This window comes from Lampris incognitus, chromosome 2 (assembly GCF_029633865.1).
Source record: "Lampris incognitus isolate fLamInc1 chromosome 2, fLamInc1.hap2, whole genome shotgun sequence".
In the NCBI taxonomy this organism is placed as follows: Eukaryota; Metazoa; Chordata; class Actinopteri; order Lampriformes; family Lampridae; genus Lampris; species Lampris incognitus.
Genome location: NC_079212.1, coordinates 103145584 through 103160652, shown reverse-complemented (window position 1 = coordinate 103160652; position 15069 = coordinate 103145584). Strand labels below are relative to the sequence as shown.

Sequence of the window (15069 nt, the reverse complement as noted above, 5' to 3'; positions counted from 1 at the left end):
TGATATGTAACTGGTGCACGTCTGTGTGTGTGTGTGTGTGTGTGTGTGTGTGTGTGTGTGTGTGTGTGTGCATGTACATGTGCTTATCCAACTGTTTTCATCATTTTAAGTATGCACATGGACAACTGAATGTGCCATCTATTGTCTGATTGTCAGCAAACTCAGCACACTTTGACATATGAATCTCTACGCAGCAATACTTCTGGACATTTGTGCCGATACAGACATTTAGTGACAATACAGCCTATGAACAGCACTCAGCTGGTAGCCTTGTCTCTTATGTCCTTGTCAGTAGAGAACAAACCCAAATTTTAATTTCATCTATTGGCTTAAACTGTCATAATCACAAGGTATAGTACATCTGCCATGTTCCCGCCATAGCTGAAAAATCAGATTCAGGATGTAATGTATTTTACTTTATTTACCAAATAGATTTGATATTTAATAAATTATATTTGATAATCTAGTGGATTGTTGACATACGAATCATAAACATAACAGGAAATTGGATTCTAAAAATTTCACTGCACCTCCCCGCACTGCTAACCTGGACAACCTCAGACCTCTCTAGCATGCCCCCGCTACGTTGCCCTCTCATTCGGTCAACCTTGCCCTCCTTAACACCCGATCACTAAATAACAAAGCCCTTATCCTATATGAAATAATCATTGATAATTCATTTGACTTTCTCCTGCTCACTGAAACTTGGTAACAACCTGGTGACTTTTTCTCCCTCAATGAAGCATCCCCTCTTGGTTTTGGCTACATCTGCAGACCCCGTCCCTCCCGTCGTGGAGGTGGTCTTGCTGTTTTATTTAGTCGAAATTTCAGGACCACTGAGTTCTCACTCCCCACCATCTCATCATTTGAATTCCTTGCCCTTAAAACCTGCTCAATGGCTGTCATTCTCATCTACCAGCCACCCACACCAAATCCATCTTTCTTGTCTGACCTCTCTGAACTCCTCACAATAGCCTCATCTCTCTCCTCACACTTACTACTGTCTGGTGATTTTAACACCCACATTGATTTACCCACCTGTAAGTTTGCATCAGAATTCATCACACTATTGGACAATTTCACCCTCACCCAGCACGTCACTTTCCCCACCCATGTCAAAGGCCATATCCTTGACCTGGTCTGCTCTGTCAGTCCACTGGTACACAACATCCATCCATCCTCATTTCCTCTGTCAGACCATAATCTCATCCAGTTCACTATTCCATCCTCATCTACTCAGCCACACCTTCTCAGAAAAATAACATTCTGCAATACTAAATCTATTGAGCCCCTCCAACTCTCTGATCTGCTCTCCACTGCTCTCCCCCTGGAACCAGCCTCTACCTCACCTGATGATCTCATCAATCACCTCAAAGTCTCCTTCAACACCTCTGCACCCTGGTTCACACCTGAGCTCCGCACAATGAAACAGACTGCCTGCCAACTGGAACGACTCGTAAAGGAAACATCTCTCACTGTACATCAAGAAGTCCACAAACTCCACCTCTCCACCTACAAAGATGCCCTCACCACCGCCAAGTCTGCCTATTTTTTCACCATCATTAATGATTCCAACCGTAACCCCAGCATCCTCTTCTCCACTGTGAACAACCTCCTCAAGCCCCATGCCAATGTCCTCTCCAACTCTACTCCTGAACAATGCAACTCATTTCTCCAATATTTTGCAGACAAAATCACTGCTATCAACAAATCACTGTCCCCTGCATCTGACTCACCTGCACCTACTCCGGCCCTTTTCTCCCCATTCCTCTCGATCTCCCTACCCCTCCCCCTGATAGCCGCCTCTCCCAGTTTGTTCCAGTTGTCCCTACCATTATCCCTGAATTCATCAGCTCATCAAAATCCACAACCTGCTCCTTTGATCCCCTCCCCACCCCCTATTGAAGAAATGCCTCCCTGCCCTATGCCCCTACCTCACCAACCTTTTGATTTCCTCACTGTCCCATGGAATTGTCCCCTCTGCCTACAAAACTGCCACTGTCACCCCAATTCTCAAGAAACCCAGTCTTGATCCATCCTGCCTCAACCACTACTGGCCAATCTCAGACCTCCCCTTCCTCTCAAAAACCCTGGAACACATTGTCGCCACACAACTCCAAACCTGCCTACACTCCAACAACCTACTCGAACCCCTCCAGTCCGGTTTTGCCCACTCCACAGCACTGAAACTGCACTCCTTAAAGTACTCACTGACCTCCTCACCTCTGCTGGTACTGGATCCCTTAACATCCTCATCCTCCTTGACCTGAGTGCAGCCTTCAATACTGTGAGCCACAACATCCTGCTCATCAGACTGAAAGATGTCGGTATTGAAGGCACCGTACTCAGCTGGCTCCAGTCCAACCTCTCCAACAGGTCACACGTCATCTCACTTCACAACCACTCCTCTGTTCCATCCACAGTCACACACGGTGTTCCCCAAGGTTCTGTACTCGGCCCACTCCTTTTCATCATCTACTTCCTCCCTCTTGGTCAGATTCTCCGCCATTTCAACTTGGACTTCCACTGTTATGCTGATGACACCCGGATATACACCACCGTTCAAAAGTTTGGGATCACCCAAACAATTTTGTGTTTTCCATGAAAAGTCACACTTATTCACCACCATATGTTGTGAAATGAATAGAAAATAGAGTCAAGACATTGACAAGGTTAGAAATAATGATTTGTATTTGAAATAAGATTTTTTTTACATCAAACTTTGCTTTCGTCAAAGAATCCTCCATTTGCAGCAATTACAGCATTGCAGACCTTTGGCATTCTAGCTGTTAATTTGTTGAGGTAATCTGGAGAAATTGCACCCCACGCTTCCAGAAGCAGCTCCCACAAGTTGGATTGGTTGGATGGGCACGTCTTGCGTACCATACGGTCAAGCTGCTCCCACAACAGCTCAATGGGGTTCAGATCTGGTGACTGCGCTGGCCACTCCATTACCGATAGAATACCAGCTGCCTGCTTCTGCTCTAAATAGTTCTTGCACAATTTGGAGGTGTGTTTAGGGTCATTGTCCTGTTGAAGGATGAAATTGGCTCCAATCAAGCGCTGTCCACTGGGTATGGCATGGCGTTGCAAAATGGAGTGATAGCCTTCCTTATTCAGAATCCCTTTTACCCTGTACAAATCTCCCACCTTACCAGCACCAAAGCAACCCCAGACCATCACATTACCTCCACCATGCTTAACAGATGGCGTCAGGCATTCTTCCAGCATCTTTTCATTTGTTCTGCGTCTCACAAACGTTCTTCTTTGTGATCCAAACACCTCAAACTTGGATTCATCCGTCCACAACACTTTTTTTCCAGTCTTCCTCTGTCCAATGTCTGTGTTCTTTTGCCCATCTTAATCTTTTTCTTTTATTGGTCAGTCTCAGATATGGCTTTTTCTTTGCCACTCTGCCCTGAAGCCCAGAATCCCGTAGCCGCCTCTTCACTGTAGATGTTGACACTGGTGTTTTGCGGGTACTATTTAATGAAGATGCCAGTTGGGGACCTGTGAGGCGTCTGTTTCTCAAACTAGAGACTCTAATGTACTTATCTTCTTGCTCAGTTGTGCAACACGGCCTCCCACTTCTTTTTCTACTCTGGTTAGAGCCTGTTTGTGCTGTCCTCTGAAGGGAGTAGTACACACCGGTGTAGGAAATCTTCAATTTCTTAGCAATTTCTCGCATGGAATAGCCTTCATTTCTAAGAACAAGAATAGACTGTCGAGTTTCAGATGAAAGTTCTCTTTTTCTGGCCATTTTGAGCGTTTAATTGACCCCACAAATGTGATGCTCCAGAAACTCAATCTGCTCAAAGGAAGGTCAGTTTTGTAGCTTCTGTACCGAGCTAAACTGTTTTCAGATGTGTGAACATGATTGCACAAGGGTTTTCTAATCATCAATTAGCCTTCTGAGCCAATGAGCAAACACATTGTACCATTAGAACACTGGAGTGATAGTTGCTTGAAATGGGCCTCTATACACCTATGTAGATATTGCACCAAAAACCAGACATTTGCAGCTAGAATAGTCATTTACCACATTAGCAATGTATAGAGTGTATTTCTTTAAAATTAAGACTAGTTTAAAGTTATCTTCATTGAAAAGTACAGTGCTTTTCCTTCAAAAATATGGACATTTCAATGTGATCCCAAACTTTTGAACGGTAGTGTACCTCAGCACCAAATCCCTTCACAATCCACCCCTCTCTCACATCGACTCCTGTCTGTCTGCAATTAAAGTCTGGATGCAGCAAAACCTCCTCAAACTCAACAGTGACAAAACTGAACTCTTCATTGGCTCCAAGTCCACTCTCCGCCAAATCAACAACCTCGCACTCACCATCGATGGCAGTACTGTCTGCCCTTCCTCCCAGGCACGCAACGTTGGTGTGATCCTTGATCCCACCCTCTCCCTTGAGCCACATATCCACCAAATGGTCAATCCTCCTTCTACCACCTTCGCAACGTTGCAAAAATAAGACCCTCTCTCACATGCCCTGCTGCTGAGATACTGATCCATGCCTTCATCTCCTCCTGCCTTGATTACTTCAACTCACTCCTCTATGGCATCATTGCTAGCTCTATCAAGAGACTCCAATTGGTCCAGAACGCATCTACCCAAATTTTAACTTTCACCAAATCCTGGCACCACATCACCCCAGTCCTAAAAGACCTCCACTGGCTACCCAACTCCCACCGGATCAATTAGAAAATCCTGGTTCTTACTTATAAAGCCCTTCACAAACTGGCTCCCCCATATGTCACTGTCCTCCTCTCCCCCTACCAACCCTCTTGGTCCCTCAGATCCACCTCAGCCTCCCTTCTCTCTACCCCAAGGTCCAACCTCTGCAGCTTTGGTGACACAGCCTTCTCCAGGGCAGCTCACAGGCTCTGGAACTCACTCCCCCAAATCATCAGAGACTCAGAATCCCTCCCACTCTTCCAATCCCATCTCAAGACACACCACTTCTCCATTGCCTTCTCATGCCCCCCCCCCCGTCCTCTCATCCACGCCTAATCTGAGGCAGACTAAGGACCGAGCACTCGACCTGCTCCCTCCCTCCACTCCCTCCCAAACTCCCTCCACAAGCACATCAGACACTACTGCGATCTGCCCACATTCGAGTTATTAATCAGGACTCACCTCTTCAGACGTCATCTGTGATTTGTGTGGTTTATGATGTTTGTTTTCCTTTCCCTTTTGTATCTGTCCAAGTCGGAGAGTACTGCTGGCGTTGTGTGTGGCTGCCGCTTCTCCCTCTTATAGCTCCCCTTCCCATCCACCCCTGTATGTCTGTGTTATGTTTATCTGTTGTCTTGTTTCACCCTGTTCATTGTAAAGTGACTTTGAGTATTAGAAAAGCGCTATATAAGTTTAATTTATTATCATTATTATTGTAAAAAGTGATCATCCATCCATTATCACTGGGCGGCAGGCGGGGAGACACCCTGGACAGGCCGCCAGTCCATCACAGGGCCTAAAGAATAACACACACACACACAAACATATATATATATATATACATACATATATACAGTGCATCCGGAAAGTATTCACACCCCTTCACTTTCCCCACATTTTATGTTACAGCCTTATTCCAAAATGGATTAAATTCCTTTTTTTTCTCATCAATCTACATACAATACCCCATAATGACAAAGTGAAAAAGATTTTGTAGAAATTTTTGCAAATTTATTAAACATAAAAAACTGAAATATTGCATGTACATAAGTATTCACACCCTTTACTTAGTACTTGGTTGAGGCACCCTTGGCAGCGATTACAGCCTCAAGTCTTTTTGGGTACGAAGCTACAAGCTTGGCACACCTATATTTGGGGTATTTCTCCCATTATTCTCTGGTGATCCTCTCGAGCTCTGTAAGGTTAGATGGGGAGCGTCGCTGCACTGCTGTTTTCAGGTCTTTCCAGAGATGTTCAATGGGGTTCAAGTCTGGGCTCTGGCTGGGCCACTCAAGGACATTCACAGACTTGTCCTGAAGCCACTCCTTCGTTGTCTTGGCTGTGTGCTTAGGGTCGTTGTCATGTTGAGAGGTAAACCTTCGCCCCAGTCTGAGGTCCTGAGCGCTCTGGAGCAGGTTTACATCAAGGATCTCTCTGTACTTTGCTCCATTCATCTTTCCCTCGATCCTGACTAGTCTCCCAGTTCCTGCTGCTGAAAAACATACCCACAGCATGATGCTGCCACCACCATGCTTCACTGTAGGGATGGTATTAGCAAGGTGATGAGAGGTGCCTGGTTTCCTCCAGACGTGACATTTGGCATTCAGGCCAAAGAGTTCAATCTTGGTTTCATCAGACCAGAGAATCTTTTTTCTCATGGTCTGAGAGTCCTTTAGGTGCTTTCTGGCAAACTCCAAGCGGGCTGTCATGTGCCTTTTACTGAGCAGAGGTTTCCGTCTGGCCACTCTACCATAAAGACCTGATTGGTAGAGTGCTGCAGAGATGGTTGTCCTTCTGGAAGGTTCTCCCATCTCCACAGAGAAACGCTGGTGCTCTGTCAGAGTGACCATCGGGTTCTTGGTCACCTGCCTGACCAAGGCCCTTCTCCCCCAATTGCTCAGTTTGGCTGGGCGGCCAGCTCTAGGAAGAGTCCTGGTGTATCCAAACTTCTTCCATTTACGAATGATGGAGACCACTGTGCTCTTCGGGACCTTCAAAGCTGTAGACATTTTTTGTACCCTTCCCCAGATCTGTGCCTCGATACAATCCTGTCTCGGAGGTCCACAGACAATTCCTTTGACTTCATGGCTTGGTTTCTGCTCTGACATGCACTGTCAACAGTGGGACCTTATATAGACAGGTGTGTGCCTTTCCAAATCATGTCCAATCAATTGAATTTACTACAGGTGGACTCCAATCAAGATGTAGAAACATCTCAAGGATGATCAGTGGAAACAGCATGAACCTGAGCTCAATTTTGAGTGTCATAGCAAAGGGTGTGAATACTTATGTACATGCAATATTTCAATTTTTTATTTTTAATAAATTTGCAAAAATTTCTACAAAACCTTTTTCACTTCGTCATTATGGGGTATTGTGTGTAGATTGATGAGAAAAAAAGGAATTTAATCCATTTTGGAATAAGGCTGTAACATAACAAAATGTGGGGAAAGTGAAGGGGTGTGAATACTTTCCGGATGTGCTGTATATATATACATACACACACACACACACACACACACACACACACATACATACATATACATATTCTTTAATGGACAGTACAGCCCTGTTTCATGCCATAAGCAATCCATTAAAGAATTTACTTGACTTACTGGATTATTTTGCTCCTTATTTGTTGAACACTTTCCCACCGTTGAGTGTTTCTTTTATCGAATTTTTATATATATAGTATATATATATATATATATATATATATATATATATATATATATATATATATATACACTCACTGGCCACTTTATTAGGTACACCTTGCTAGTACCGGGTTGGACCCCCTTTTGCCTTCAGAACTGCCTTAATCCTTCGTGGCATAGATTCAACCAGGTACTGGAAACATTCCTCAGAGAGTTTGGTCCATATTGACATGATAGCATCACGCAGTTGCTGCAGATTTGTCGGCTGCACATCCATGATGCGAATCTCCCGGTCCACCACATCCCAAAGGTGCTCTATTGGATTGAGATCTGGTGACTGTGGAGGCCATTTGAGTACAGTGAACTCATTGTCATGTTCAAGAAACCAGTCTGAGATGATTCGAGCTTTATGACATGGCGCGTTATCCTGCTGGAAGTAGCCATCAGAAGATGGGAACACTGTGGTCATAAAGGGATGGACATGGTCAGCAACAATACTCAGGTAGGCTGTGGCGTTGACACGATGCTCAATTGGTACTAAGCGGCCCAAAGTGTGCCAAGAAAATATCCCCCACACCATTACACCACCACCACCAGCCTGAACCGTTGATACAAGGCAGGATGGATCCATGCTTTCATGTTGTTGACGCCAAATTCTGACCCTACCATCCGAATGTCGCAGCAGAAATCGAGACTCATCAGACCAGGCAACGTTTTTCCAATCATCTATTGTCCAATTTTGGTGAGCCTGTGCGAATTGTAGCCTCAGTTTCCTGTTCTTAGCTGACAGGAGTGGCACCCGGTGTGGTCTTCTGCTGCTGTAGCCCATCTGCCTCAAGGTTCGACGTGTTGTGCGTTCAGAGATGCTCTTCTGCATACCTCGGTTGTAATGAGTGGTTATTTGAGTTACTGTTGCCTTTCTATCAGCTCGAACCAGTCTGGCCATTCTCCTCTGACCTCTGGCATCAACAAGGCATTTTCGCCCACAGAACTGCCGCTCACTGGATATTTTCTCTTTTTCGGACCATTCTCTGTAAACCCTAGAGATGGTTGTGCGTGAAAATCCCAGTAGATCAGCAGTTTCTGAAATACTCAGACCAGCCCGTCTGGCACCAACAACCATGCCACGTTCAAAGTCACTTAAATCACCTTTCTTCCCCATTCTGATGCTCGGTTTGAACTGCAGCAGATCGTCTTGACCATGTCTACATGCCTAAATGCATTGAGTTGCTGCCATATGACTGGCTGATTAGAAATTTGTGTTAACGAGCAGTTGGACAAGTGTGCCTAATAAAGTGGCCGGTGAGTGTATATATACACACACACACACACATACACACACACACACACACACACATCTGTACATTCACTCAGGTCAATCAGGTACTCTCTCGCTCTCTTTCATTTGTGTTTCATTTCTCAGTGTAAACAGAGAATGCGCTATAAAATTACTTCACTTTTCACCACTGTGTGCACCATCCAAGATCTCTACATCTTGGAAAATAGCGAAAATATTGCTATTCAAAATATTTTTGCAAAGCTTGTTAGACCAGCTGTGGACACATTTCCATCATTTGTTTTTGCTGCTTCCATTTCAAATTATCTCACTCTTAAATCGTGAAATCAGAGATAAGAAAGGGTTTTCTGTTGTTCATAGTGAACTCATTTTAGGTTTGCCAAATTTTTTTTTACTTTTTAGGCAATTTCTCTGAGGGCACAATTGTGTGTGGAACAGTTATGAAGAGTGACAGCCAATTAAAAACTTCGGGCAATGAGCCAGATGTAGATGGTATTCATCTATGTTGTATTTTCTGTATTTTTCATAATATTGTGTCATCACTGCTTGAGTCAATATTGTATGATGAGTTACCGTCATGAAGAATTATATTTGATCAACACGACAAACCTCAACATCATTATTTTGTTCGACTAAGTGACACCGACACTTTTAATTGCATTGGTGCTTCCATTCTAGAGCCCAATGGTCCACATGCTTGCTCTGTGGGAGCTACCTGCCTATTTCTACCACATTTGGCTGGAGAAGACATAAAACACGATGTGTCATGTAATTTCCCTGAGGAAAGTTCAGCTCGACAGAATTCAACAAGATGCAATTAATAAACATTTAATCCTTCTAACAGTCTTAGGAAAGATAAGATAGGTCAGAAACTTCAATTTCTGCAGTAAACAGCACCAAATGATAAAGATCCAACTAAATGGCCAACAATTACATAATAATAATTATACCGGATTACATTTATATAGCACTTTTCTTGATACCCAAAGTGCTTCATATTGAAGGGGAAACTCAACTCAAACACCACCACCTGGGTGATGCACAGCAGCCATTTTGCACCAGAACACTCACCACACATCAGCTTGAGGTACAGAGGGAGGAATCATTGAGCCGATTACATGGGTGGATGATTAGGTGGCCAGATGGAGAGAGCCAGGTTGGGAATTTTGCCAGGAGACCGGGGAAGCCCTTACTCTTTGCGATAAGTGCCATGGGATCTTTAATGACCACAGTGAGTCAGGACCTCAGTTTAACGTCTCATCTGAAAGATGACATTTCCTACAGTACAGTGTCCCCATCAATGCACTGGGGCATTGACATTTGATATTTGTTTTATTTGTTGTTGTTTTTAGGCCGAGAGGGAAGACTGCCTCCTACTGGTCCACCAACAAACACTTCCAGCAGCAACTCAGTTTTCCCAGTAGGTCTTCCATCCGATTACTAGCCAAGCTCACACCTGCTCAGCTACCATCATTTGGCAGAACCAGGGTACATGTTGGTATTTCTCCATAGGCTTTTGCCAAAATGTTTATCTAGTGTAATTAACAATGAGTATATCTGTTTTACAAACTAGACTTTCTAGACATTTTGTGCAACCAACAATAAGGCATGCAAAAGGTCCGAGCCACAGCATCCTGACAACTTTATTTTGACCCAACCAAGAAGGACCATGTGAGGTCAGACAGATGCTGGAGAAGAGCTAGGGACAAAAAAGACATACAAGAGTTAAGGAAAGCAGGAGGTAGTGCTACATTTCTGACCTGTTCTTGTCACACAGCCTGCTGATCTCTGAGGTCTGCAGTAACAGCTCTTTCTCTAGCTTGTTGGTGGACAGAGAGTTCTCCAGGAGCTGGATCTCTATCCTGGATGTGTGGTTCAGCACCTTAATATGAACAAAGACCTAAAAGTCAGGATTTGAGTTTGATCCCATTTCAGTTTTGTAGATTTGAAACATCAAATAACATTACAGACTTTTCCGTGACGTTATACATTTTCAGCATTGGGCGTCCACAGAGACAGTGAAAGCCCTAATTATAGAGGTTCTGCTGGCATGTCTCTACTGAGCTATCAAGGATATTTTCCTGATTACAGTTTACATAATGCTCATTAAGTTCTTTCTCTGGGCAATTTCCCAATGGTATTGGCTATAACGTTTTTTTTTTACAACGAAATTGATTTAAGTTAAATTTATGTGATTCCAATCTTAATAAAAACATCAATTCATTTTGACGCACAGCAGAATTTTTTTTTCTCCCCAATTGTACCCGGCCAATTACCCCACTCTTCTGAGCCATCTTGGTCATTGCTCCACCCCTCTGCTAATCTGGGGAGGGCTGCAGACTACCACATGCCTCCTCCTATACATGTGGAGTCGCCAACCGCTTCTTTTCACCTGACAGTGAGGAGTTTCGCCAGGCGGACGTAGCACATGGGAGGCTCATGCTATTCCTCCCCAGTTCCCTCTCGCCTCTGAACAGGCACCCCGACCGACCAGAGGAGGTGCTAGTGCAGCGAACAGGACACATACCCACATCTGGCTTCCCACCCGCAAACATGGCCAATTGTGTCTGTAAGGACGCCCGACCAAGCCAGAGGTAATATGGGGATTCGATCCAATGATCCCCATATTGGTATGCAGCGGAATAGACCGCTAAGTCATCCGGACATGTTATTATCCTTTAAGTAAGTAATATGATCTGTCAGGTGAGTAACTGAATTAGCGACTAAATCTAAGACAATAATTGAGTAATTTCACAACATATTGGTTTGTTTAAAGAAAAGCCTGTATGATTCTGAAGAGACTATCAACATTCACTCACAATACATGCATCTACATCCATCAAACTTGTCCAACCACCTCTCACTCAATTAATGACACTCTTAACTCATACGTGCATTCCCCACCTCCCATACACACTGATGACCCACATTACCTTAGCCTCCACCACATTGAGTTTGCGCGTCTGCTCTGCAGTGTGTGTGAGGAGGTTGGTTCCAATCTCCAGCATGGTGGCTGTCTGGTTGTGCACGGCATGAGTCTGGATCTGAACCATCTCCGGCCTGATGCTCTTCTGGATGAAGTTCTCAAGCTGTCATCAAAAGATAATTATCAGGAATCAGGAACACTGTATTTGTCATTTCATTTCATGTACTTGTGTACATGAAATTAAATTAAATATTGTTTCCCCCAGCCCACAACAGTGCAATACAAAGACAAAAACACAAAAATTAGAAGTACACATATATCAAACTACAAAAAAATCACTGTCGAACGAATGCAAGTTGACTGTCGGAACTACCAGTCTGCATGGGCTAGCAGTTAGCTTAGCCTGCCCCGCTTCCGCATCCTGTCAGACTGCCCTCAGTGTTTCCTCTTCGGGCGCAGCTCCGGGCAGGGCCGTGGTCCCTGGGCCCACAGGGTGCAGCAGACCAAGCTCTCCCAGCCGATCCAGTGCCAGCACTCCCAGCCATCAAACGACGAAAAACTTCGATGCAGATGTGGACAAAGACACTGCATGGACAGTACTGGCTGAGGCTGCCATAAATGTAAGTTCATAGTGCCATTTTCCCACACCGGTACTGGGTGAGGCCACTGCAAACTTGAATTCGCGTCACCAGGGAAGAGCACTATCACACTATCACTATCACATAGATGTCCTAGCATTTGATGAGGTACTTTGGCTGGCACAGTAACTTAGTGGTTAGCACAGTTGGTCCATTGCAAGAGGGTCTTTGGTTCATTACCAGGTCTTCTGTGCATACTCTGCATGACTGTATTCACATGGGTTTACTCCCACAGTCTAAAGACGTGCACATTAGATGAAAAGGGTTGGTATTAACAGATAGATCATTTATTATCCTACAAGGGGAGATTTGTTTTGACCTTTGGTACAGAGCCTCACATACAGTACATAATACACGGCATACATAGAGAACATGGTGTGTAAACAGTAGACAGTACTGCTCTTATGCTGACGCTGTGTTGCTCCCACTTTTTCTATTTTAACAAATGGGTAAATAAGCTTAAATAGTTGTTAAAAAAGAAACCTTTGTGAGGGCGGACAGAATGGATGGAGGGAATAAATGAAGAAGGAACAGATAGAAAAAAGGAAGGAGTGTCAAAGCCCTGTCAGTAGACATTAGATATTGATAGTCAAGTGTTCCTGTATCATGCACCCGAAATGAGTAAGCATCCGTTTTTGAAGCTGCAGAGAAAATCAAAAATGTAAATATGGAATAACAGAATGTAGATTTAGAGATTATTATCAGTAAGTCAGTGTGTTTTTGTTGGGAATCAAACTGCAGTTATAATGTTGTACTTGTGAATTTGTGTTGCCCACAACGGGTAATTAATTGAAATCATGTAAAATTTTACAAAACAGTGCAAACTCGGCATTCCTGAGATAGCAACAACCCACCCAAAGCATCAGGTCACCCAAATCAAGTAAACCCAGTTTACGAGATCACATCTCATAAAAAATGCTCTAAAAAGACCAAACCTAGGTCTCTCCAGCTTTGGGAATAAGAGCCAATGCCAACTCACGATACCACACGATGACCTTTAAACCCTAATAAATAAACAGGCTATCAATCCATCCATCCATTCATCCACCCACCCCCTTCGTCCCCTTCAGCCCCAGTGAGAAAGACAGGGACCTGATAAATATACCACTGGACCAACAAACATATGTGTCCCAGTGGGAGAACCAGTTACTGGCATGACTGTGTGATGGGGCACTGGAAGGGGGATGTGAGACCATGACACATGAGTGACACCCAGAGATGGATTAACCAACCACGCGACTCCAGGGCAAGAACGTTCAGTGCTCCCAAACTGACATCAGCAACCCAAAACCGACCTGCCACAAGCCAACCCATCATCTGTGATACAGCTAAACTCGGGTAGGCACCAGTCTAGAAACAAGCACTCTCTAAATTATAGTTTCAATGTGCTGATGAGTTATTGTTATACTCCAAAATGGTTATACAGTATATTTTTTGCCTTTTTTTTAACCCCCCTTTTTCTCCCCAGTTGTATCCGGCCAATTACCCCACTCTTCCGAGCCATCCTGGTCACTGCTCCACCCCCTCTGCCGATCCGGGGAGGGCTGCAGACTATCACATGCCTCCTCCGATACATGTGGAGTCGCCAGCCGCTTCGTTTCACTTGACAGTGAGTTTCGCCAGCTGGCCATGGGGGAATAGAGTGGAAGAATCACACTATTCCCCCAAGTCCTGCCCCCCCCAAACAGGTGCCCCGATTGACCGGAGGAGACACTAGTGCAGCGACCAGGACACATACCCACATCTGGCTTCCCACCCACAGACACGGCCAATTGTTTCTGTAGGGATGCCTGACCAAGCCAGAGGTAACACAGGGATTCGAACTGGCGATCCCCATGTTGGTAGGCAACGGAATAGACCGCTACGCTACCCGGACACCCATATTTTCTGTCTTTAACAGTAAGGCAACGGGCTACCTAGGCACAGGCTATGGGAAGCTGGTGTCTGACAGTTGGATAGATTGCTACTGAAATTTGAACCCTAATACCAAGTGATGGTGCACCTCAAACTTCCACATTAGCAGATCCGTCTGCATGAATAGGTTTGGGCCTTGGCTCAATTGAGACTATATTGCGAGCCCCTACAACAGTACACACTATAGCTTCTGTAATTGGGACAGTGCAGCACACCATTAAGCTGTGTATGGATTTATTCTGGGACCCTTTTTCTACTTTGAATCATGCCTGTGCAGCTGCAGTGCCCACAATCCTAGCCCATCTGATCCACATGATAATGATGAATACCACCACCTCTGATGATTCAGACCTGGTGGTGTTCACACAAGTAGCCAAAAATATGTCATCAATTGAGGGCAGCAGCACTTGAGGCCAACACTCCTATAGTGATTGGATAAAAACTTTCAAATCTGAAATTCGTCATTCAAAACATGTGCAAACTCACCAATAAAGAACTAAAGGTTGTTTGAATTTAATGCTGTCATTCCTTTTGTAAGATCAGATGTTGCTTTCTCAAATGCCTTTTTTGGAGTAAAACTGAGAAAACCTTGGTTTCTGCTCTTGATTTTGTGTTTATGACGTTTCTCACACAATTAGCATCATATGCAATTACAAACAGAAGTCCCGCTTTCGTCCATGTATATGAAACCCATATAACCTTTTGCGACAACATAGGCAGGCAATTTTTCCAGTGATGACTACTGACTGATAAACATGACTATTATTTCATGGTACCTTTGCTCCTTCTATAACCCACCGTTTTATCAAGACGTTTTAATTGTGCATTTCTGCAGCCCAAATAACATGACATAATCTGCTTCAGATGAGTTCAAGCTGTTTCAGATTGAGTTTAAACACACATTGTGCTGTTCCTTCAGGAAACTATGGTGTGGCGTTGATGGAAATCTAACG

General features: G+C 44.3%; 1 protein-coding gene across 1 annotated transcript in view; it reads right to left on the bottom strand.

Moving 5' to 3' along the window:
• The window catches only part of angpt4 (angiopoietin 4), a 99850-nt gene that overhangs the window by 11844 nt on the left and 72937 nt on the right, over positions 1-15069 (bottom strand). Inside the window, exons 2-3 of the mRNA XM_056273915.1 lie at positions 11572-11727; positions 10399-10520 (exon numbers count right to left, since the gene is read on the bottom strand). Coding sequence (XP_056129890.1) covers positions 10399-10520; positions 11572-11727 — 278 coding nt within the window. The remainder of the gene's footprint in view (positions 1-10398; positions 10521-11571; positions 11728-15069) is intronic.